Source organism: Naegleria fowleri (assembly GCF_008403515.1).
Source record: "Naegleria fowleri strain ATCC 30894 chromosome Unknown tig30, whole genome shotgun sequence".
NCBI classification, from domain to species: Eukaryota; Heterolobosea; class Eutetramitea; order Acrasida; family Naegleriidae; genus Naegleria; species Naegleria fowleri.
The window spans coordinates 113,102-138,273 of record NW_025407962.1 but is presented as its reverse complement, the minus strand read 5'-3'; the positions used below and the strand labels follow the sequence as shown (position 1 = coordinate 138,273).

The window sequence follows — 25,172 nt, the reverse complement described above, 5'->3', positions numbered from 1 at the left end:
TCCTGAATGTGAAGTGTGGGTTTTATGTAGTGATGGTGTAGATCAGACTGTACAGAAACATCATGACTGAACGACTTCTCTCCCTACTTGTATACACCAACACGATTATTCCACGAGTCACAAACCAGCAATTCTCCACTTATTTCATTCATGCACAATCCAAACGTGCATTTGAATTCATTGGAAATTGCATCTCCGTATTTACCAAATGTTTTGACCAGTTTTCCATTATGGAGCGAGTAAACCTTAATACGATGATGATAGCTGTCACTCACAATTACATGTTGTTGTTGCTGCGAGAGTCCAAATAGATTGCTGCATTTCATATCCACAACCAACGAGAAAGGATGAACGGGATCCCAATCATCGTCCGGCAATCGCTCGTCTTCAAACTTGATCTTGGCATTTGTCCATTCTGATTCCATCAATGTTGTGGTCGACGATGAGTGAACTGTTTGCCCACATTGACATGCCTCATTGTTAATGATCATCTTTTCATTCTCAAGTTTCTCCTGTGACAATACTTGAATTCCATCATGATCACTACTAATCACAAGTGTCGTTGTGATTGTCACACTTGTTCCCTTATTATTTTGACAACCGTGGTTGTTTTTTTTGAACTTTTTCGATATAAAGACATCAACGTCATGAGGTCTCAATATTTCAATTCGAGACAATTGGACTCCATTCTTCAAATCCAACACCTTGATGCAATCATCAAACATGTCACACACAAATACTTGACAAGTCTCTGTCAAGACTGCCATTCCTCTTGGAAACTTGAAATCATTCGATTGCCATATATAGTGTGAACATGCATTCTCATTAGCATCCAACGCATCATGAGGTGAAATCGATTCAAAAGATGGATTTCTCGCACAATAAGGATGGATTTGAATGATTGGATGATTTGTTTCGTTCGACCTCCTCAAGAGATTTGGAAATTGCTTGGAATGAAATGTCATTAATCGTCTCAAATCAAACATTCGAATTCTTCCTTTTCCAACATCCAAAATTAAAGCATCTTCCAAACTTGGATGATTTTTTTCATACCTCGAGAAGGCACTCTTATACGACTCTGCAATACATAAAAATTTGGGATTATGGTTTTGCATGAACAAACTCGAAACATATTCCTTCGAATGCAAATCAAAGACATGAATCGATCGATGAAGATAATCACTAATCAAGATACATTCAAGAGAGTATGAAATTTTCACATCATAGGGTGAATGAAAGGAATTTTCTCCTCCAAAGGAAAATACATGTTCAAATTGACATGAAAAGGGGTTTTCTTCACAACAACAAGAATTGAGAGATCTTTTACGTCGTCTCAAAGGTAGAATTCCCGTGTGTGACATTTTCGAACAAAGCATTTCGTACACGAACGGAAAAGGATGAAATGTGTCTTCAAAACGATCATCAATTGGATGTTTGACATTCAAATCAATGAGATGAATGCTGACTCGTGGGTAGGACACCAACTCGAAAGCTACATTTTCATCATTGGATGAAACTATTGATGGATCGCAACACCTCAATGAATGATTATTCTGAAAACATATTCTGTTGTTACAAACATCTATCCAAGAGGAGGAGAAGTGTTGGTGGTTGAGAGGAGAAGAGAACAAGAAAGTGTTTGTTGTTGTTGTTGTTGGTTGTGTAAACATTTTATGCAGGTCGTGGAGTGACAAGTGATTCTTTAGGAGGATCCTCCTTGTTGTTATTGCATTTCAATGTCAATCTTGTAATCAGATTCTCAGATAGCTATTCCTGATGTTATGTTATTCAGAATTAAGAAAAGTTCCATAAATGGATATGGAAAGAAGGGAAAGAAGAGAATTGCAAGTTAAAACTTGTTCTCTTCAACCTATCTTTTGGGCCATTTTGCCAAACGAGTGTTTCAAAGCACTCGCCACATCATGAATCATGTTTCTATCAAGTAAAGATTATACTTTCTTCATTTCTTAATCATCGTGATGTTTATGAATGTCAATGATTGACAAAAATGTTGACAACTGACAACGATCAAGCTGTCATATTCTCTTGAGAAGAAGATGGAAAATTCTCTTCTTGAACTTCTGAAGATTCAGAATCCATTTCCTTCAAATAATCTTGTCTTGATTTGACATTCTTTCTGAAAATGAAAAACCATGCGGCAAACAAACAACAAGCTCCAATACTCGTCACCAATTCAAATAAAATCATGTGATTGGCACTAAATTTGAAAATGTCAGTCAAAATAACTCCATACGTAAAGACAGCTATTAAATTTGAAATATTTAAAAAGAATCCAATATCTAAGGCCATAGCTCTTCCTAGAAAGTCATTTGGACAAACCATTTGTAAATGAGTGATTGAATAGCTCCATAAATTACCTGTAGAAATTCCTAATATTAAATGTGACAAACAAATTCCAGCAAATCCGAGAATTCGTGTCTCCTCTTCTACCGCAAATTTAACAGAGACATAATACAATGCAAAACACACTGGGAATAAAAATACAGCACACATGAGAATGGCTCTCAGTGTAAGTGTGGTGTAAGTCTTTGGAAGAAGCCTTTCAACAATGACAGGAAATAACCCGCTACCTATTCCTGCCCACATTTTGGCCACACCAAAGTAAATACCTCCCATTCTTCGATCATTCACAGCCAATACTTGATAGACGAGATGAATTAAAATAATTTCACATCCAAACCAGAAAAATCCAGCAAATGCTTTCACCATGGTCGAAGTGAAAATTAATGGATTCTTTGAAAAGAAGACAATTCCTCTAAATAGCTCAATAAAATACTTTTTCATCTCAATGAAGAGTAGAATGAGAGAATTGGTTGACTTGACATGAGAAGTTGTTACGAGTGAATCCGACACGATTGGAGAATCATCCATGTTGGAATCTTGTTGCATCTTGCGATTGAGCATGATATTTCTCTCTTCTTTCAATTCAATATTTGGTGAAGCGTCTGTGATTTCATTCATGTCGTCACGAGAATGTAACATTTCAGTAGAGGAGTGAATCACAGCATGTTGAGAAAGTATTGTTTCTTCAGTGGTTGAAGGAGAATTAGATAATGAACTCTCCATTCGTGGTGGTGATGATGGCATCAATGGATTTCCATTATTATTCACAGCGTTTTCATCGAGTTCGACAGAATCTTTCTTACTTTCCAAATGTGTTTCAACATTTCTATCATCAATTCCTCTTCGTCCAAGATGTTTGTATTTAAATAACAACAGACAGAAAAATCCAGAGATAAAGAAGGATGCACTGTCAAATGCAAAATTTGCAGGAATTCCCAACACACTGACCACTAATCCACCAAGAGAAGAACCAAAAAAACTCACTGCCAACCAACAGAGTGAATCCAATGCATTGGCAATTGGTAAATCTTTCTGTTTGACGGCCAATGGAACGAGAGCTTCTCTTGAAGGTTCAAAGAATGCACCAAAACAGTACTGTAAAAAGATGGTGAGGTATACCAGCCATTCGAGGCCCTGAATAAAGTAAGCAACAGGAAAAAGCAATACAATGAAACCTCTGGCAATGTCACTTGCCAATAGAATTTTTCTTCGGTCAAATAAGTCTGCAACAATTCCAGTGACGGGCATTAGAAAAATTCCTGGAAGTAGTAGTGCAATAAAAACTCCAGAAATGGCAGTTCCTGAGGCTCCTTCATGAGTGAAGTCTGCATCTGGAATGTCAACATCCTTCTGAGAAATTTTGTACAGCATGTCAAATTTTGATAATAAATTATTTGGTGAAAATGAATCATGCCTCGAAGAATAGAATGGAGAGGAAGTTATTGGAAAAAAGGAGAGAGAAGAGTTGGAGGAAGGGAGAGTGGAATTGACAGCTCGAGTTTCTAAAAGGTTAACAATGGCAATTTCTGAAAAGAAATTTCCCAAACCAGAAATTAAATTCTGAAAAACAGTAATCAAACATAACATTCATGTGAATATTATGACCATTCATGAATAAATGTGAAAATGAGAAAATTCCAAAGAAATGATTTTCAACAAGTTTCACATAAAAAATTGGAAACCATTAAATTAATTAATGGACATGCGCAAATAACATTCACCAAATTTAGAAATATTCAAATCATTATAATATTCAAAAATACCAAACCTACCATAAAAAAGAGAGATCGAAATGCATGATTAAACAGGAAAATTGCTCCATATGTACTCAAAAATCCAATGAAATGTTTCAAGATTGGCACTTGTCCAGCCCTTTTCCAAATACGTTTTATCCTCGTCGAGCTGCTGTTGTTGTGGCTCGACGTTGTTGAAACAATATCATCTTGATGTTCTCGACTCACATTCTGAAGTGGTGCATCATCTTGTTTGTTTTCTTGTTCCTCTATGAATGATTCCATGACTACAGCATTCGGAGGAGCAAATTGTTGTTCAGCCTCCGAATACATGGTTTGAAAATTTTCTTCTTCTTCAGAGAGAGTTGTTCGAGTATGAATAGGAATACTCGTGTTTTGGATGAAATTTGTTTCGATCATTGTATTCGAATCGATAGATCCATGTGTTGCGGTTTCTTCTTCCGAATGTTGTTCTTGTTGTTGCAACAACGAATGGTTTGAAGAATTTTGCATTTTTTTTTACAATTTTTCAAATCACACCTTGAAAAATTCATTCCTTCCTTCGATCGAAGGAAACCACAACCACTTGGTGTATGGCGATTGGAGGAAGAGGAGGTGCATTTGAATGTTGAAGTTCCGGAAGTATTTCCAAAATCATTTTCAAAGGGTCTTGTGGTGGGTATAAGGCTCCGAAGATGAACTCCGAAAGAGGGATAATTGTTCCATTTCGAATTCAAATTCAATATTGAAGGAGGGAATTAAACAGGATGAAATGATGGGAAACGAGCAATTTCTTCAATTCCTGAATGATCGTTAAGAAGAACATTTTTTTCCTTAATAGAATAAGAACTTGACTAAAATCTTAAATAAAATCCCGACGTACTAATTATTGTTGAATTATTCCTGTCACTACAGTTCGAAATAAGGGTAGTTGGAGATGATAAGGTTCTCCTCAGACAAAAGGTAATCGGAAATTTCATCTTCTTTTTTATAATTGTCTTTTACACGTCTCATGTCACTCTCAAGAATTGTCACAGAGAGAAACCCACGGTGACAGCTCCTTCATAAAAAAAAATTATCCATCTTCATTATCGAGCTCTCCACTGAGTGGTCTCAACTTCTCCTGTGACCAACAAACAACAATTAAAATCCAAATTTTGATCAACTTCTGATCACTTCTTTCGACAAGAGTTCTCATCCTTCACACTTCGCAACAATCAACATGCTCACTAGAAAAGCCTCAACTTCCTCTGCTTGTCATTTCCAAACCAATTCATCATCACCATCACCATCAACTCCTTCTTCCAATTTCAATCAACTCACTCCACAGCAACAACAAGTCATTTCACAACTCTTTTCTCGAATTGATTTAAACAAGAATGGAGTGATTGAGAAGGAAGAATTAAAACGAGTGATGGAAGTCATGTTACAACAAGATCCTTCACTTGCAGAGAAATTGGGAATGGACACCAAGGCGGAGAATGCTTTGGATTTGTTGTTTGATCAATTGGATGTGAATGGAGATGATGTGTTGAGTTTTAGAGAATTTGCGGAACCTTTTGCTAAAATGTTTTTGAGTCAGAATGGAAATGTTGATGAGAAAGAGACGATTCATGAAGAGTTGTAAGACGACTCTCCAATATATTGGTCGATCCTTGGACAAATTCCATTTTTGGACCGAATTAATTGTAATAATAATAATATTTTAAATAGTATTATATTTATTACTATTTGAATCATGAGACGTGCACACAAGGAAGTCGTTGACATTTAGTTTGTGACATTTATCCACAACAACTTCCCTCACGCTGCAAACTCAACACAACAACAAAACCAAATCCTTCCAACAACAAGATTATCATTACTGACCTCACAATCAACCAACAATAAAAGAAACACAAGCAACGACTCTTTGTCCAAACAGTTTCCACTCTTGTTGGCGACTTTATCTCTCTGAAGAATATCTCCATGTTCGACTTCTTTCACGCACAAAACTTGACGTTCCAAATTTCTACAGATTTATTCTCAAATAATATTATTTTCATGTTCACTCATGAAAGAAACAGTTATGATTGAATTAGATATCTCAAGTCAAATTGTCTTTGAAGGCTTTTCACCTTGTCACTTGAAATCACAACAAGATATGACACGAGTAGAGGCGTCATTCATCTTCTTCCTCATCTTGTTCATCACCCAAAATTTCAACTACTGCCTTTAACTTGCGTTTCAAATTCTTACTTGCTTGACGACGAGGTCTTGTGGAAGGTTTGTCTCCAATGTCATCCTCCTCATCATTGTCTTCAGTGTCGTGTGTGGTTTGACTGAGTTGAGAAGAAGAAGAGGCACCTCGACGAAGACGACTATTAGTCATGTTGGTGACATCACAGGTTGTCGTCTCGTTCACTCTTTGATTGGTGTCTTCTTCAAAGGGATCATGGTCATCATTCATGTCATGATCATCATCAGAGAGATATTCAGAACTCTTCTTGTAAGATCGTTTGGTACGACTAGTCGTCGCGGTACTGCTACTACTTGTTCTTCTTCGACTCAAATTCGTGTTTGTTACCTTATTGAGACTTTGTAAAGTTTCCATATTAAGGATACCCTTAAACACGATTGCAACTGCTTGCTTGAAAGTCATGTCACTATTCGTATTCAAAAGAGTATGTAATTCACGAGCATGAGATGGATTAACAATGGAATAAAAGTGAGGATCCTTTTCCCGTAACAAACTTTCAATAAGCTCTCTCTTCACAAGTGGTCTTCGATAAAATTTTGGTTCCTTTCCATCTCGAACAAGATAATGAAAGACCAACAGCATGACTCTCTTACAGAAATTGCTATAGGTCAATTTGTGAGGAAGTCTCTCTCTGAGAAGTGAATGTTCTTCTTGAGTGTCCACAAAATCAATGTGATCTTCAATCATTCGTTCGAAGAGAGCTCTTCGAATGTCACGATATCTCCATGATTTGGAAACATCTTTGGTGAGACCCAAATTGTAAGCCAAAATACGAATGGGAATGTTGACCGAGTCGTCCAATTCTTCAATAGTGAGGTGAGTAGTTTTTGACTTGCTAGAATCGAGTGCTGTGTTGGTGTTGCTACTGCTACTGTCTTCACTGCGATTGCTACTGTTTGAAGAGGATGATTTACGAGTGATTTTTGCAGAAGAAGAAGAGGTCTTCTTTTTGGAATTTGAACTACTCGATTTTTCTCGAGTGGCTGTTGTACTAATGCTTGTGGTTGAACTTCTTCTTGTTGTTGTTGCACTACTTGTTGGTTTCACTCGCGATTTTGGATACTCATTACTGCTTGCAATATGTTGTTGTTGTTGTTGATCACTCTGGGTGTCATCGAGTGAATGTTTCACAGAATCTGAAACATACTCTTCGTAGTAGTTGGGTGGATGGTGAGCTGCATCATTGGTGTCAGCATGTTCATGCACTTGTTGAAGGAGGTGATGATCACTTTTAACATCATGAGGTACATGATGCATAAATTCCTGTCGTTCTTGTGGAGCCATGAATTTGGTCTTTTTCACAGAAGGTTGAACATGCTCGTCGTCATCACGAAAAGTTGTTGTTGGTCCTTGATGATGCAAAGTACTGGCAGCAATGTAGGAATTTCGTGGCATGGAATTTCTATGATAATAATCATGAGGATTCATCGATGAGTAATGGTATTCAGGAGGATGACGATGAGTAGAAGAAGAACCTGAACGATGAGCTAAATTACCATCGAAAGTATGACCTTCCATATTCGATAAATTATAAAATTTGAAAGATTCCATTTGGGATGATCCATCATGACGATGATGATGTGCATGAGAATAATCCTCATGGTGCAATGTTCTTCTCTCGTCTTGTCCTCTCGAATCGAGTGTTTCACGAACCCTCTCATCATTCACATCATCACCAACATCACATGATGAAGTCACCATTCCTCGTACACTTGCTGTTGGAGTGCTTTGCATCATCGATGGATTCGTTGGAGAGGCTCTCTGTACTCCTCCACCTCCAAAACAAGTCATCGAACCACTCACTCTCCATCCTAACTGTGCAGCTGAACCTCCAGAACCTTGATGTGTGGAAGCATGGGTGTGAAAATGATAGGGAGGAGGATTGGATGAGAGAGGAGTCTGATGATGTTTCTCTTGTTGATGAAAAGGATTAGAACGTTGACTGGAAGGAGAGGAGTTTGAATGGATATAGCTACTGGTGTTGTTGTTTGTGTGAATATTCTTTTGAGAAAAGACAATGTCCTCTTGGTAATGCCCATGAGTGTTATTACTACTACTGCTACTACTTATCGTGGAAGTACCATGACGATGATGCAAATTCGAAGAATAAAAGTCATTGGGAACAAAGTCTCTAAAATTGCCATATTTGTAAGTGGAGGTGGTGCTAGCGACAGGTGTGTGAAGAACATTGTTTTCCACCTGTGCATCCAATAATACGGCTCCACTGGTCGTGTTCGAAGTGCGAGGTGATGGCATCATGTTCGTCGTATTCGATGAAGACGACGATGCAGAATATGTGATGGTCGAATGAGGAGGATGACGAGAAGCAATGAGTGCTTGTTGTGAGCCACCACTAATGGGTTGCAACATGCTGTGGTTGGTATCAAAATGTTGTGGTTGCTGTGGTTGACGAGGAGTTGCAATGTTCGCATCGTCAATAAGAAGGGATGAACGTTTTTGAATGTCATGATGATGTTGTTGAATCGTTGAAATCATTGTGGATTCATGCATCTTTTGATGTTGACCATGATGAGGAGGACTTTTGGTGCCAAATAACAATTCCATGGCTTTGCTGTTGGTGAGAACAGCAGCAGGTTCCTTACTGGAAGGTGAATGATGTTCCTGGCAGGTCTGAGAAGATATAATCATGGTTGGTTTGTCGTTAGAAATAAAAGCTTTCGAAGAGGATGATGATTTATGTTTCTTTTGATGTCGATGCGAGGAAGGAGGGAACAAGGTTGGTCCCATAATGTATTGTTGCCTTCTTTTTGGTCGAATGCGAAAGATGGAATAGAAATCAATCTTGTTGTGAATTTGAATGATATTATTGGATGTTGCAGTTGGTTTCCAGACTAAAAAACTTGGCCAAGTAATTATGAAAAGAATTGAATGTTGACAGTTGGTGATTTCAATGATTTTGGTTATGCCTTCTTCTGCAGAAGGGTTTTTAAAAGGAATGTGAATTGGTGTGGTGGTTATGATAATGTCGCTTTCTCCTGAAAGATTGGACAGGTGCAAGCTTGGTAGTTTCTTGATGTGAAAAGATTTGAGCAAAAGAAGAAGGAAATGATTGAATGCTTGTGCGTTATTTGTGCGTGCGTTTTGATGTACTTCGTCCAGTGAATCGTGTAGTGTCGTTGGGTGGTGTGAAATGATGAGAGTATGTGTGCTGTTGTTTTTTGATGAAGCCTGTATCGTTGATGGATTTTTAAATAGTTATTGTAATGTGTTAATCAACACACAAATATTGATATTACACTATTGAACGGATATCGTACAAATTAATTGCAGTTGTTTAAAAATGAAGATGGTATTTTCTTCGCCACACACCACTTGCCTTTTCAGATGGTGTTGTGGAGGTAAATTATTACGCGGATATGCACCAAGTGTGGCAAAGGATTATTGGGATACGATGTAGTATGAGAGAGATATTGATGTGGTCAACACGTGGTGACGTTGTTTTTTTGAATATTGCGTGATTTTTGGAAACTGCAAAAGAGGTGGAACCGTGTTTTCGATGAGATCCAAAGTAATCAATCCGAGGAGTTTCAGCCGGAAAAAGAAAACCTTTTCTTGACGCGCTCACAACACGACTATTTGTGAATTTCTTTGCTTTGACAGCTCTTCAATATTCTTGCTATTTGCGTTTCTTGCTCGCTTTGCCTGTGCTTTGGGCGTTTTTTCGTTTGTTGTTGGTTTGTGTCGCGTTGCCTTGTTGTTGCTTGTTGCCAGATTGTCGAAATTGTTTGGAAGATGGCGTATTTGACGATGTCGCAGTATTGTCTGAATTGGGCGTTGCTTGCTTCTTATTTGAACTTTGTCTATTGCCACTGGTTGGTTGTTGCTTTCTTGGTTTGTTTGGAGGAGTCGACGCGGTGGAATGTGCACTTGTGTGAGAAGAGGTTAACGATTTGTTGGGAGTTGTCGTTGAAATGTTGCCACTGCTGCTACCACTGGCAGCTGTAACTACAGTAGTTTTCGTGGTAGTGGATGAGGGTTTTTCATTGGTTGAAGAAGGTGGTTTTGAGGGAGTGGTTGTTGTCGTCGTTGTGGTCATATCAGTTTTTCTTGCTGCACTTGCTGTTGTGGTTACTGTGGAGATCTGATCAAGCTGTCGCGAGGATGATAACGATGAGGACGACATCGATGCAGCATTAGTTGGCGTGGCTCTGGTATTATTCGATGACGAGGAACTAGGAGGTGAAGACACCACAGATGCAAGAGAAGGCATTGAAACCATAGATGGAGTGGAAGGCTCGTGTTGAACAATAGTATCGGCCTTAACTGGTGTTGTTAAAACAGATGATGCTTCTGTTGTTTGCTCTCGTTGAACAAGCCCTTCAATCACCATTTCGTTCTTTTCCAAGACAAGAGTGTCTTGTTGGTGATGATTTGTGATTTCTGAGGCAAGCGGAGATGCTGCAACAAACCCTGACGACAAAGAATAGGGTTCTTCTTGTTCAATAAGTGATGTAGTACTTGTGGTGTCACAAGTCGTCATTGTCGTCATGGGTGTGCTAGAAGAAGAAGTAAAATCTTGTTGCATGATTGCTACTGTTGTCGAAGTATTTGGCGTTAGCGAGGATAACGCATCCACTTGCTCGTATGGACCGGACATTGGCGATGTCATACCTTCCTTTTCCGACAGAGTTTCAAATCTGTTTTGCGAAACAGTTCCCGTTTGTTGATGTTGTTCATTCATTGTTGGGGCAGGGAAAGGACTGATGAAGGAAGATTTCAATTGTGTGGATGGAGTACGCGTTGTATGGGAGGAGGATGAGGTTATGGATGGCTCCAAATTGATTGATAACGACAATTCCTCAGTGATTACGGTTTTTTCATGAGATGCAGAGATGGTGACGTCACTGACACCCGCACCATGTTGATCCTGTATTGAGGCTATTGGAGTTGGTCCCGTAACGTCACTTAGTTGAGCCAATTCTGTTGTTGAGAGAGTTGCTGCTGCCACATGAGAAAGGTCAGAAACTTCCTTAGTGATGGACGTGGTTGAGGTGATTATTGGTGTTGATCTAGCTTGTTCTTCTTGTCCAAAGTTGACATTGTTATTGGAAATGATGGTAGCAGTATCTGGTGGAATTTCTCTTGTCTCGCCTACTTGTTGCTCCTTAGGTGTCGTGAGAGCAGCATTTTCTTGCAATGCTTCGTTGGGCTTTTCAAATTGTTTTCTCAACCATTGGCGCCGTTCATTCTCTGAGACGAATATTGAGCTCAATGAGTTTTGTAAAATGTTCTTCACGAGAAGGGAAGCATCGAATTCACTTGGTGTGAACTGTTCATGATGAAGGTACATCAACCCGTTCTCAGAATTTTGGTTTGAGATTTTGCTGTCTTGCTGCAGCGAGTCCAACATTTGGCTCCATCCAGGAGGCTCGTTCAGTTTTCGTTTTATAAGCACTTTCGAATAAAACTTGCTTTCTTCGTCCTCAGTAATCTGTTCGTAGTCTGTTAAGAGTTGGTTGTGATGCACACATGGACACCACCATCGATGCATGGATGCAGGATTCAATGAATCCTCCGTTGTTAATAACTGTCCACGATTAACTTTCTTCAAATAGTGACTCATTTGACAATGTTCGCAATATAAAAAATAATCCTTTTCGGAGCCATTGTTGAAAACTTTTTGCAACACTTCCCAATGAAAAACACTCAACCAAAATAAGGCCGGTGAAACAACAGATTCGGAATTAGTCACATCCTCACTAGTACTTGGCATATTAATTTCCTTTAGTGTGCTCTGTACGAATTCTTCGTTTGGAGAGTGAAATTTTGTCAAAAATTCAGAACTTAATTCCAATTTTAACTGATAAGTCGCTTGTAATTTTCGTAATTTCTTTAGCATTCTATGAAAATTGAAGCAATGCAACTTGATAATATTCTTGTTCTTTCCAGATGAAGTGTCTTGATGACAAAACAGAGTAAATCGTAGTGGGGATGGTTGATTGAGAAATATACAGTCGTGTGAATGACATGATTTCAGCTCCTCTCTAAAAGATTCACATCGTTTCTCGATGACATCACTGGGTACATTAACTTTTTCAAATTCTGTTTTCAAAATTAATTTTGATCGGCATTGTGAGCATTGAATCTTGTCTTGACTGTAATTGATAAAGCCATATCTTGCACATTCGAGCGGGTTTACATTGTAAGGTTTGTTGAACCATGTCGTTATTTGAAAAGTTTTGACCCTCTCGTTGAATCCTTTAATATCAAGCGGAGTTGATGTTTGCTGTTTTATGCTGGTGTGATCTTGGATTTGATGGTTTTTCAATTCCGAATTTTTCATCAGAATTGAAGATGGTGATGATGGAGGATTAAATAATTGATGAACCGAAATATGATCCGATGTTTTCTCCAAACTTCTTTTGTGCTGATTTTTATCAATCATGTGCATATAGGCCTTAATTTTTAGTTCAATTTCTGTCAAAGAGTCATTTGTTTCGGATATTGCCAATGATGATGACGATGATGAGGGAGCAGTTGAAGAGAACATGGTGCAGGCAATTTTTTTAATTATGAAAAGTAGAATGCTTACAATCTCTTGTTAGTATTCCTAACGCAGTGAGAAGAAAATACAATCATGAACGAACTAGAATAGATTTTCCTGCCGTAATTGACAAGTATTTGGATCTGGTGCTATCCCTGAAGGTGATTTTAGATATATGGATATCTCAATACATCAGTTGCAATTCCCAAAGAATTGAAAAAACTCAACCAATAAGGTAGTGTTCATTCACTCCCCTCAAATATTACAAATTGGAGATCCCATTTATATGATGCACTATCCTGGACTTGAGGGACATCAGTTTTCAAGCTTTCATGCTACTTCGTTTAGGAATTATGCGAAATGGGCGCCTGAGGACAGACTTGTCGAAATTATCTTTCATGGTTTTGGTTTTTTGTGCATTAGTACTTGAAAGGTACTGCCTCCAAATGTTGGACGAAAATACAGTGTAAGAATTGCTTAAAGAAATCAAAGCAAGTGACTATCGTTCCAGTTACAGCTCAGGAATGGGATTTCTGCGAGCAATGCCAGAACGGAGAACCTTCTTGCTTGGTTTATAACTATGCTGTATCTGTTCATCATCCCTTGTACAAGAAATTGTACAAGAAGTTAATCTACCATATTTGTTGAACATGTTGAATCTACATTATGGAGTTCCACGTCTTGTAAGGTTTACGAGAGTATCTGAACTTGTAACAATCAGCTCAATAAGTATTTGTGTCAATAGGGTTGCTCTACAAAATGTGACATTTTATTAGTGAGTTTGTGAAGAATCATTCTAATTGGAGTCTATCATCAAGTGGGTAGTTTTCTTGTTGTGGTGCGAGCACACTACTCCAAATTCCGATGTTCAATGAAGAAAAATGATTGAGGGTTCGAAATACTCAAATACTTTAAAAACAGCCCCTCTTAAAATAACAAAACTTAATACAACACATAAGGTACTTCAAAGACATCCATGTATTCTCAATTAAAATTAGGATATTAATTGTTGACTGGTGTACTCATTCAAAAATAGGTTTTCAGATGTTGAGATGGCTCTCGCGAGTAGAACAACATGATAACACGTGCTCTTCCCTGTCTTTGAAAAACATGCATCACCTTCCGAAAAAGTTCAATTCTTGCAACCCACAAGAAGAAGCAGAAAAACGGTGCGAAAAAATTTGCTTCAATCCTGTCTATTCCTAATCATTAGGTGTTTGATTTCGGTTTTATCCTCGATGTGATCATTCCAATACGATCACTATCGTTTAGGAAACTGCAATAGACAAGACCTCTTGCATGGCTATCCTCGCTAACTGCAGTGCTCAGATGTGTAGTTCGCTCTCAGCCTCTCGCATACATCTCAATTTTATTAATGTTTTGCATATCAGAACCTAGATTTTACCGTGTCCTGAATTATTGGTTCTTTTTGTACAAATGTGTGGCCTTCAGTCTTGCGAACACAAATTCGACAATGAGTAAAATATTTCCAACTAGAAAGATTAAAGTCACAAAATAAAAGAAGTTGGCATTTCCTGTACCCTTGTGAATCCAAGTGTTGAAACAAATAGGTCCCACAAAGAGTGATGCAAGTAACATGCTCACAATAAAGAAACCATATCTCATGTGTTGAGAGATGTGAATAAATAAGAGGAGCAGTGTCATGTAAAAGAAAAAATCTCCCAAACATGGGTATGACTTAAATACTGAAATTATAGCAGTTTGAATAAGGCACCAAAATAATCCATCGTTTGTGAATCGGAGTGTGAGAGGGATGACATAAATAAATGCATGCAAATGGAAAATTAAAAGGAAGAAGGCCATAAAATCGTTGAACACTTCTGTAAAGAAGTACCACATCGTTCCCCAATTGGGAGTTAAATCTTGAAGTGTGAAAGGATAATAATAGCATTGATAAAAGTATTCGTAGAGAATACTCATTCGTTCAGGTCCAATAATTGTGCCCAATGTTGAAGTGAGGAATGGATAAATGACCGTATCTACGGCTGGCAATTTTCCTTCAAGGCCACCTCTAATATTTTCCAACAGAGAAATTGACGCAAAGTGTAAGCAACATGTCCAAAACATGAACATTACCATACTCTTTCCAATAATTGCAAACATTTTGACTGGTTCATGATTTCTCAATTTCAAACTTCTCACAATTAACATAATTCCAACAAGTAATGTAATGGGATACAATGTTAAATAAGTTCCCAATGCTAAAAATAAGGTACTGGACACTATGTTCGATTTTGTTGCAAAATATATGGCCCCAGCAATTGATAAATTATTGAAAACAATGGTTGACATGCTGACACAGCTTCCAATCATGACAGGATTTAACAAATATAATGCCATCAAAAAAATAGGTAAATTTTGAGAAGTAGTATTTTCTGGAGCATTTTGAGAAGAATTATTTGTGGATGTTTTTGGTGGCAATGTGACCTTGCTGTGAAAAGGTTGCAACAATGTCGTCGAATTTTTGGCAATGCCATATATGAAAAATGCAACCACAAGATCTGATATTATAAATATAGATCGATACATCCAAAGTTGTATATAACTCTCATTGCGCGTTGTAAATGTATTTGTTAATTGATCAGCCCATGCAAAGGGTGCTAATGTAAGAGGAGGTTGCAAAAAAGAAGAGCTTGAATATGGTGATTGACCGATGCGAGAGAGAAATAATCCTTCTTTCACTGATCGTTATTCATATTGTTGGCAATTTCATCGTTATTATAACATCATTGTATTGGAATATTACAATGATTCGGTCATTCATATGGATGATGATCCGAATATTATCATTCCGAAGACGTTCAATATATATACCTACATCGCTTGAAACTTGTGGTCGGAGTAGAAAAGTGAATTTCATCTTCCAATGATTTATCAAATTCATAATAAAACAATATTCCTCTTATCACCACAGAGAGTATCAAAATGAATATAGGTAGTAGTGTTTTTTGTGAGGATGATGATGATGGAGATTGGAAAGAGGCTTTGCTGCTCATTTTTTTTTAAATTTTAGAAGAAATTATTGTGGAATTTAAATGATGACATGTTTATTAAAAGTACAAATGAATGAGAGATTGTTCAGAGGCAATGCCCAGTCGAAGTGGGAATCCATAGTGACCAGTTCCTCTATGAGAATATAATCTCAAATTTCTAATGTTCAGACAACAGAATGTCACAATAATAACCTTGTGAATTTGATACAGAATAAAAAGCATTCTTACCTTCTTCCATATAAACCTTGATCTGGTGGATAAACTTTGAAAATTGTCTTTTCCTTACCAAAAATTTTCAATGCATAATATAGACCTTTCACAAAAGTCATTCTTCCAATTCCAATTTGTCCACCGTCTAGAATGGTGAGTCACCATGGATGCCACATCATGGATCATCAGTGGAATAATTTGACATGTCAATATTCGATATCACAATCAAATTCACACAAATTGGTTTAAAGAAAAAATTTTCTCAATCTTTCCAAATAGATTCATATTCGAATCCACACTTACGTAAATGTCCACTAAACACAATATCACAAGAATCCTTTGTATCCAAAGCAGATAGCATGGAAGGATTATGAATCAACAAAATTCGTGGAGTATTCGCATCGACTCGTGGAAACTTGTTACACAATTCTTGAATGTGTCGAGTCGATGATTCCATTGCTGCAAATGAAAAAGATGAACCAATGATTTGAACGTGAGATTTTTCGCCACTCAATTGGGTCCATCGTTCAATTTCAATGATGGTTTGATCATCCTCGAGTAAGGTAATGGAATTTTCTTGATAGGCTCTTCGAATTTTTTCCAACACTTCATAATCGTGACTGTGTGAATGGTTTGATTCATGGAAATCGATTTCACACAATGAATATTCACACACAAGGTGGTTCCATATATTTTCAGTCATGTGTTACACAAGAATTTTCAATACATTCCTTCCAAAAACAACTGATATTCATCTTCAAAAAACTTACTTTCCCAAACATGCGACAACTTTGTGAGAAATCTCTTTGAGAGGAGAAAGAGCCTCTCGTAATGAATCCTCGTCGTGATGTGTGTCCATGGTTTCCATATCACCAGTAATGACTACGAGATCAATTTGGTGTTTGTGTTTCACAATATTTTGACAAACTTTAAACAATCGTTTCTTACTCATGTATGGTCCTAAGTGTGCATCTGTAATTTGAAACACTCGAAGAATACACGATTCATCTTGATGTACCACCTTGTCACTTGTCAATTCTACGACATGATCGTGAGGAGTGTGTTGTTTTTGTAACTGTTTGGATTCAAGCTCTTCACTCTTGCGATTATGTGTCAAATCAATATGCACTTGTTCCTTGCAAAATGGTGGACTCACAAACGACAAGTAGAATGAATAGGAAGTGAGTATCAAAATTAAACAATGAAAATAGATCATATTGGGATCGAGTTGTGAAAAGAGAGATCGAAATGCAATTCTCAGAATGGAATGAGGAATGGAGAGCATGGATCCCATTGCACCCCAAGCCAAATAAAAGTATCCAGGCATGCAAATGCTCCACAAGTACCAACTAGTGCATTTGGTGGTATTTGTATCAATTTGTGTCAATTTGTGTGAATTTGTATCAATTAGTGTCAATTGAAATTGAAGAGTTTCAGAAAAATTAAATGGTGAAAGTACGCATACCTTATTCATGATCGTTGTTATTATCAACAGTTAAATTTCAAATCAAAAGTCCACCTACTTGGGCTTTAATTTTCTCCATTTCATCAACACAAATAAATGTGCAAATAATGCGCCATTTAAATAAAAGTGGCCAGCAATAGGAATTATTGGAAAATAATGATTGGATGCAAAATACGAATTTGTAAACAAGCTATGAATCGACGTAAACAGTGCATAAAAGATGGTAAATCTTCGATTCTTTAGGATCAAGTGAGTACAGAGAGAGAACGCTCCAATTCCGATCAGTGATTGTATGGCAAACCAAAATCGAGGTGATGAATAAAGAGACTCAAAAAGTGACATTTTTTTGAATATTGTTTATAAATATTGATGAAACTAGAAGAGATAACAAACAAGAAGGATATCACATTGCTCCAAATGAAAGAAAATAATTCCTATTGACCATTCATCAAATGCCTTTAGGCTATTATGCTTTGTCCTTGATAACCATACCACCAAAGCTCACCCTTCAAAAGTTATATCCAGACTGTGATGAAAGTGAGAGTTTGGAAACTGCATCATGAGCTTATTTCCCAATGATACTCCAGTGTCATTATTGTTGAATAGAGAATTTCCAATATCCTTTTCATCAAGAGAAGCCATCTTAAATCGATCTCGTCTTAATAGGACAGAGTATGTGAATTGGTCATATTTCTTCAATGTTTGAATTCTCTCGAAGGGATGACAATTCATCACCTTGAGAAACTGTTGAAATGTTGCCATTACAGAAATCTAATCCTTAACAAAGAACAGAATAATCACTCACCCTCAGGCCAAACCATTCTTCTATTTTATGGAAAATGAATAAATGAATATACACACTCCAAGCTGCCTTGTGAGCAAATATGCTCTCTCAAGTCTGAAGAATATTTTAATTGTTTTTTTGTTGATGGTTTGGCATTCAAAGCATGCACAAGTCACCATTTATGGTGGTTTCAAATCATGATTGTAGTATTTACTTACTCATCTCAATCCAATCCGGTAAAAATGTGGTAAGGCTGGATTGAGATGAGTAAGGCTTGACATCCTTTTGGCGCGGTCATATTGTATCATTTTCTAAATATGGAGATTTTTAAAGTGTCACCTTGTCGGTAGGAATGTGGTTCGAGTGAACATTAAGGCTGTTTGATTTACAAGTCGGCCCTCTCCGGACTGTTCAAATTGGCATTCAAGAGACATTACGCTTAATAATTTTATTGATTTGCATTTGTGGCAAGTTTATTCTTCAAAAGTGAACCAACTTTTCGTTTTGAAGTGCTTGTGTAAGGGTCCATGTAGAAAGTGTGGAAGGTCGATCAAAGGTTCTTCATTCTTCTTGCAAAGCGCCTTGAACTCACTTTGGGTTTTTTAATATTTCTCAAATAATGAGATGGCATCCAAGAGACCATGGAATTCCAACTTTCTTTGATTTTTGCATATGTGGAAGTAACAAGTACGAGCAATTGTGCATTTCCGAAACCAATAACTCTGTCAACCAGGAACTTAAAGTTTCAGTTGACTAAAAAATTTTACATTATTTTCACAAGAAACTGATACGGTTTTGAAATCAAACAACTCCCTTACTAAAGAAGCGTTAGAACAAATATACATGAATAACAATCAATTTATTTTTTGATGGTTGGTGGAATAAACTTTCTTGGATTGAGGTCTTCGATGAATTTACCTGGATACTTCCAACTTGACATGTTCTCATTCATATACTTCATCACAACTTCCTCAAAGTATTGTTGGCCAACAAGTTGATAATTCAACCTGTTCACGTACATTAAGGGTGGAAAAGTTGGCAGTCCAAAATCGGGATTATTTAAGAAGTTCCCTGAATTCATGAAACTACTTACTGATTTGTGCACAACAGAAAGGGCAGAACAAGTACTGGCTCGACTTTTATTGTGTTCTTACATTCCGAAATGTTGAGAGTGAGGCTTCGTTATGGGAACAAAAGGAAAAATTAATTGCTCTCTGTCGAAAGAGCATCGAGACAATGAAAGGAAGCACTCTGTTGTTCTTTTTCTTACTTCCTGAAACAGAAAGAACCAAGGTTGTCGAAGAGGTCTACTGTGAAATGTTCTCTTGAACAGTGGAAGAAGTAGCCAATGTTGATACTTAGACTCCCAAACAAGGAAAATCTAGAAAGAAAAATAACAAGAAAAAGAAAACTGAAAAGAAATTGAACAGCTCTTCAAACAAGCTATACTGATGAAAATTTCACAACAGTTGTTTCATGTAGTGTTCAACCAATAAATGAATTCCATATGGATTCATCGATGAATCTCCTCCAAGTTTACAACATCACAACAACCTTTCTAATGAAATTCTCACACATGTCAATCCACACAATCTAAAGTTCTATCAATTCTTTTTCTTTAGGAACCTCAGTAATAATGTTGCTTTCTTTTTGGAGTGATGTGGCTTCTTTCCATTTCACAAAATGACTGGTTTGTTTGAGAGGAATGTAAATTTCAGGAATTATGTTTTCAGAGACAAGTTCGTGCTTGATTGGTTCTAATCTGTTGAATGGTATGGTTTCGTTGGGATTGTGAGTGAGGTGTGTGAGAAGATCATTAAATGTGTTTCGAGAATCAGATGATAAATTCACACTTAAAATGATATTGTTTAGCGTCATGAAATCATTGAGTGACAAGTTTTTCTTCTTTTCAACCTTTTCAAATTCTTCAAAGAGTAGCAAATTTTCTAATGCAAACAAATTAATGGCATATTGCTATGTCATAGGAGCATGATGGCCATCATTACATGGATAAAAGTACCTACCTCTTGAAGTTCTCTGAAATTTAAATCTTTCATATGTTCGTACCATTCATAAGCTAATGCATCATAATTGTCGTCATCTGCTGACATGAAACAACATCTTTTCAGCCACCGCTTGTATCTAAAATATGAAATGTATTCAATAATCATGACATTTCCTCCGAATATCATGAGAGAGCATAGGAAGAAGAGTAAAATTCCAATTCTGTTAACTATGAGAGTATTCCAAACAAATATGTCTAAAATTACGAGAATGGAAATTAAAAAGATCAATAATTGAGAAAAGATGTCCATTCTCAAGTGAAAAGGGTCATCAAACATGAAATAGTATCCAATACCCTATTCAAAGTAAGTATAAAAACATGGCGACGATCGACGACAATCTAAAAATTGAATAGATGTGTGCAATTGAATACTTACGTGTTTTCTAATTTTTTTCAAATTAAATAAAGCATCCAATGTTAGGCAAATAATGGAGACCAAGCTCAAAAAACCAAATTGAGTGGTCAAAGCTAACAATGAGGCATCAAATTGGAGGGTCCATTCAAATCTTCGAAATCGTTCAATAATGATACTTTCCATGATTCCATAAAAAACTCCAAACCATATCCCAAACAATAGTATGGCCACAAATATCATCAATACTAGAGCCACGTATGGCTTTGCAATCATTCTATATATCCTCATATTGTTCATCTTGTTGCCTTTCAATATTTCTAGACCTTTTCGAATTTGATATAAATTTCTCAAAAAATAAAATCTTATTAACACAACAATATAGGATGCTGTTAGAAGTGACATGAATAGGTCAGGAATTGGAATGAGAGGAATAATGTTCCTACCAATAGTTTTGAATAGAGACATCAAGATAGGCTCAATGTACATCAAGCAAATAATCATCATGCAAAATGGTCCAATAAAGGGAGTAAACAATCTTCGCTTCAACGAAACACTATTTCTATAACTGGAAAACAACCATGCATAAAACGACAAACTGCTTGCCATTACCACCCACAACATGGAATCCTTTAAAATTAAATCCCAATATTTAGAGGTATCTTTATAGTGAAAAACCCCCAAGTATGAATTGTAATTACTGTAGCACATTGGATCGACTAAAATGTCCAATAGTTTCATTGCTTGTTCTTCCAATGAATTTCCATATTTTTTGAGCTCATTCATTGAAAACCATTGATCAAATTCAATAATAAATGATGATGAAGATAATGGCAGAGGGTAAAACAGATCAAATGTCAGGGGAAAGGAGAAGATGATTCGATGATACGCCCTAACATCCAATGTCGAATTGAATAGAGAGCAATCGACACGAGTTGAATTTGTGCCTGTACCGTTCGCTTGAGAGCTGTTGTATAGTTGCATGGCTTGATTATACTTTTGTGAAATTGCTTCTCGAACTAGTTCAGAAATTTTGATAAATAATGGTTGATTGGTCATGGCTGCATCTCTCACATCTCTAGGTATGGCCAACACTTTGGAAGGTAAATTTGAAATAAAGATCACAAATAAATCATTCATGGATGCTGATTCCAATTCTTTGATGATTGAAGTTCCATTGTTGTCCAGTAGTAGCATGTTATTCTTGATAGAGAGTGTGACAGCATCAATATCTTGCGGAGGAACAAGAATGATGTCACATCTCTCGTACCAATTGCGGTTCAGGAATGAGTTATGTCCCATGATTGGTTCGAGTCCTGTAATGGTAATACTTAAATCCACATTGTTGATATAAATCGCAGAAGCTACATTCACACGATTCGATCTCAATAAAATACCTCCATCAAGAGAGGCCTCCAAATATTTCGTGACTGCTTCCGTGCAACATGCACATGCATGAATATTCTTAAAATCTACAGTTTTGAATTTATACCTGGGCATTAATCCAACCATTCTCTCTGTTGTCGAAATGATCACATAATCTGAAGTTCTAACGTTTGTGTACAGAGGTGACACTTGCATGAGTGTTTGAGAGAGGTTCAAGAACATGTCAATAGTGGTCAATTGAATCGTATTCGGTTCTAAGCGTGAGATAGCTGTCTGGTACGATTCATTAATATTCACAATAAAAAGTGGTTGTTCGAGGGATGATGGCACTTGTTGTACGCGAAAGAAGTATGCATCATCTGGTTGTGGTGTTGTAGAAGCAGTTTTCTCAGTATCACCATTTTGGCTAACGACAACGATTGGTAGAATTTCCAATTGCAGACCTTGCTGAACCGATTGCATGCATTCAAAATATTTCACCATATAATCTTTACAAGTCCCATTCTCAAGAGAAAATACGGATGATGCATTGTCAACGAATGGAAATAGTGTGTTTTCCATGACTGATACTGGGCTAGTCTCTCCAAATACCCCAACGTTATAAGCACACGTATGAAAATCTGCCAATTCAGCAAAACATAAATTTGCACAAATGCCTCGTGTTGAATTTGTACAAATACAATGTGAATAGCCGGGGCAATCATAAAGAGTTGGATTTGCTACGCTTGGTCCGCAAGGAATTTCTTTTGGTATATTTGTGCAATAGGTATTGTTGAAACAATAGGACGAACGACATTCCGAATGGTCTGAACAGTTCATTCCATTCTCTTTTCCAAATACTCTCACACATTTCTGGGTCGAGGTGTCACACTTGGTGAGTCTGTCAAATTGTTTGGAAAGTGGTCTCGGTCGTCCACTTTTAAAGCTATAACTTGATTTGATATTGAAGAGATCATAGCCACCACAAGGAGCATTTGTCAAACAAATATCAGTTCCATTCTTTTGACAAATAATTCGATCTCCCATAAATGTTGAGCTGTCTTTATAACCATCTGGACAAACCAACGTGGGTATGGACAAATGATAATTGAATGGAAATCGATACAGGTCCTCAAAGTCACTTGCCTTAATAAATTCGGCACAAGTGTTAGGTTTCATGTATTGTGATTGACAGGTCAATCCCTCCTTACACAATTTATAACTCATGTCTTGAATTCGATCTTTGCTCACAGCACCACATGATTCAAATGTTGAAGCTCTTTTCGATTGAAGTTGAATGCAATAGGAACGTGGTAATTGATTACCATTCGACGTACAAATTGAATTTTCCACACAGGTCAATAACGTATTGTTCTGATAGTTCAAAAAAGGAGCATACTCACTACTACTCAAAGAAGAAGCGCTCCAACATGAAGAACCAATGGGCAATGAGGGAGAATTTTGCAACGAGGTGCATCTTCCTTCATGACAATTGACAGCCAATGCTCGTTGAATATTTGTGTTTGTACCACTCGATCCAATACAATTCAATCGATCGACACACACATCTCCCTGTGCTCTCGTATTCGTAAAGGTACACTTTCGAGTACGGGGCGAGCAATGTAAAAAGTCAAACAGACAATTCTGAGGATCGAGAATGGGCGAAAGATTGGCCTCTGTTTCACCATCGGGAATGAAACAATCTTTTTGATCCACAATTTCATTCAATAACTGAAGGACACTCACGCATTGAAAAGATATGGTGGTTGCCATCACTTGTGTTTGTTTGATGAATCCGAAAGGACACAAAATTCCATCTCTTTGTTGTTGTTCCTTTAAAAGGCTTGAAGTGAGTGGAAGGATGGAAGTATTTGCCACTGCGCAATAGGCTAATCCACGTGAAGGAAGAGGAGAAGGGACTTGAGCTTGAACTACATGGATGATGATGATGAAGAGAAACAGGAATGATAGAAGGAGAAGGAAGAGGTGAAGGGTGAGGAGGTGTTTCTTCTTGGCTGTGATGAGGCTCATGAACAACCATTGTTCGAAATTGGATACACACTTCAAGGCTTGGTGATCCCGAAAGGTAATCTCTAGACATTTATAATTGGTACTAGTGGTGGTGATGGTGGTGATGGTGGTACTAGTGGAATGATCAGGATGACTCTTCATTTTCATGATGATGCGTGTAGTACATGATAATGATGATGGTAATTGGTCAAGTAGGGAATGTTTGATTAGAAGAGGAAGATTGTTGTGGACGATCCGACAAAAGTTCGAGCTTGACTTTGAAAGTGACAGCAAATATAAGAAGAAGAGGACACGATCACTATACTCACTCAGTGTTGCATTTTTGTTTTGATCGGAATTGACTAAAGAATTGAATTTAAATGGAATTTTGTAAAGAGAGTATTTGATTGATTTCGAGAGGAGTGAAATCATTGTGTGATATAACATTAAAAACAGAGGTACGAGTCCACAGTTCGACAATGAATGTTTTAATCCAGTTTCCGATCCATTCATCGTCAAAAAATGTTTGAACTTCAAGTCCTCGTCATCATTGTGTCCAACACTGAGTGCTCGAATGAGTCGTCACTTTGATCATCATACCCAACGATCATCATCTCTCGAATGGCAGCTCAAATATGTAGACCATTCTGCCCTTTCATTGCTTCCTCCTTTAATGTGTCATTTGGAATCCAACTTTTGTTGTTGTTCTCCCAAACAGAAGAATTCATTCCACATTATTTTTCACAAATAAACGAAAATATGTATTACCTGATGAATTGGGCATCCACATCAACAAGGACGAATAATAACAAGTACCAGCAGAATAAAGTTCCTTCTTCAGACTATCCCTTTCGACATACCAGAGAAAGATCTAAGGATTCAAGGAATGTGGTCAGAACAAGAGAAGAAAGATCATATAAATGTATTGGAAGTAAGAGCTATATTAACATGGAAGGATATTCTAAAAGGAAGACATTTAATTATTTATACGGAATCAAAGGTAGCTTTAAGCTCGATCCGGAAAGGAAGTTGCAAAAGCCCTATCATGAACAGATTAATTCAATCA

General features: G+C 37.2%; 8 protein-coding genes across 8 annotated transcripts; 1 reads left to right on the top strand and 7 right to left on the bottom strand.

Moving 5' to 3' along the window:
• Window positions 1-83: 83 nt before the first annotated feature.
• FDP41_002624 (uncharacterized protein) lies at window positions 84-1,361 on the bottom strand (the record flags this gene model as incomplete). The annotated part of the gene is made up of 1 exon (XM_044705839.1): window positions 84-1,361. One exon carries the CDS (start codon window positions 1,359-1,361, stop codon window positions 84-86), a length of 1,278 nt encoding a protein of 425 aa, XP_044562822.1.
• A 667-nt stretch (window positions 1,362-2,028) lies between these two features.
• Window positions 2,029-4,610, bottom strand: FDP41_002623 (uncharacterized protein; the record flags this gene model as incomplete). The annotated part of the gene is made up of 2 exons (XM_044705838.1): window positions 2,029-3,924; window positions 4,137-4,610. 2 exons carry the CDS (start codon window positions 4,608-4,610, stop codon window positions 2,029-2,031), a joined length of 2,370 nt encoding a protein of 789 aa, XP_044562821.1.
• A 709-nt stretch (window positions 4,611-5,319) lies between these two features.
• On the top strand, window positions 5,320-5,724 carry FDP41_002622 (uncharacterized protein; the record flags this gene model as incomplete). Its single annotated transcript, XM_044705837.1, has 1 exon — window positions 5,320-5,724. One exon carries the CDS (start codon window positions 5,320-5,322, stop codon window positions 5,722-5,724), a length of 405 nt encoding a protein of 134 aa, XP_044562820.1.
• Window positions 5,725-6,258: 534 nt separating this feature from the next.
• On the bottom strand, window positions 6,259-9,084 carry FDP41_002621 (uncharacterized protein; the record flags this gene model as incomplete). The annotated part of the gene is made up of 1 exon (XM_044705836.1): window positions 6,259-9,084. One exon carries the CDS (start codon window positions 9,082-9,084, stop codon window positions 6,259-6,261), a length of 2,826 nt encoding a protein of 941 aa, XP_044562819.1.
• An 889-nt stretch (window positions 9,085-9,973) lies between these two features.
• Window positions 9,974-12,847, bottom strand: FDP41_002620 (uncharacterized protein; the record flags this gene model as incomplete). Its single annotated transcript, XM_044705835.1, has 1 exon — window positions 9,974-12,847. The coding sequence occupies one exon, from the start codon at window positions 12,845-12,847 to the stop codon at window positions 9,974-9,976; it is 2,874 nt and encodes a 957-aa protein (XP_044562818.1).
• Window positions 12,848-14,257: 1,410 nt separating this feature from the next.
• FDP41_002619 (uncharacterized protein) lies at window positions 14,258-15,858 on the bottom strand (the record flags this gene model as incomplete). The annotated part of the gene is made up of 2 exons (XM_044705833.1): window positions 14,258-15,543; window positions 15,681-15,858. 2 exons carry the CDS (start codon window positions 15,856-15,858, stop codon window positions 14,258-14,260), a joined length of 1,464 nt encoding a protein of 487 aa, XP_044562817.1.
• A 54-nt stretch (window positions 15,859-15,912) lies between these two features.
• FDP41_002618 (uncharacterized protein) lies at window positions 15,913-17,872 on the bottom strand (the record flags this gene model as incomplete). The annotated part of the gene is made up of 5 exons (XM_044705832.1): window positions 15,913-16,012; window positions 16,084-16,210; window positions 16,369-16,685; window positions 16,836-17,414; window positions 17,589-17,872. The coding sequence occupies 5 exons, from the start codon at window positions 17,870-17,872 to the stop codon at window positions 15,913-15,915; spliced, it is 1,407 nt and encodes a 468-aa protein (XP_044562816.1).
• Window positions 17,873-19,907: 2,035 nt separating this feature from the next.
• Window positions 19,908-24,268, bottom strand: FDP41_002617 (uncharacterized protein; the record flags this gene model as incomplete). Its single annotated transcript, XM_044705831.1, has 3 exons — window positions 19,908-20,288; window positions 20,339-20,674; window positions 20,756-24,268. 3 exons carry the CDS (start codon window positions 24,266-24,268, stop codon window positions 19,908-19,910), a joined length of 4,230 nt encoding a protein of 1,409 aa, XP_044562815.1.
• Between the last annotated feature and the right edge of the window lie 904 nt (window positions 24,269-25,172).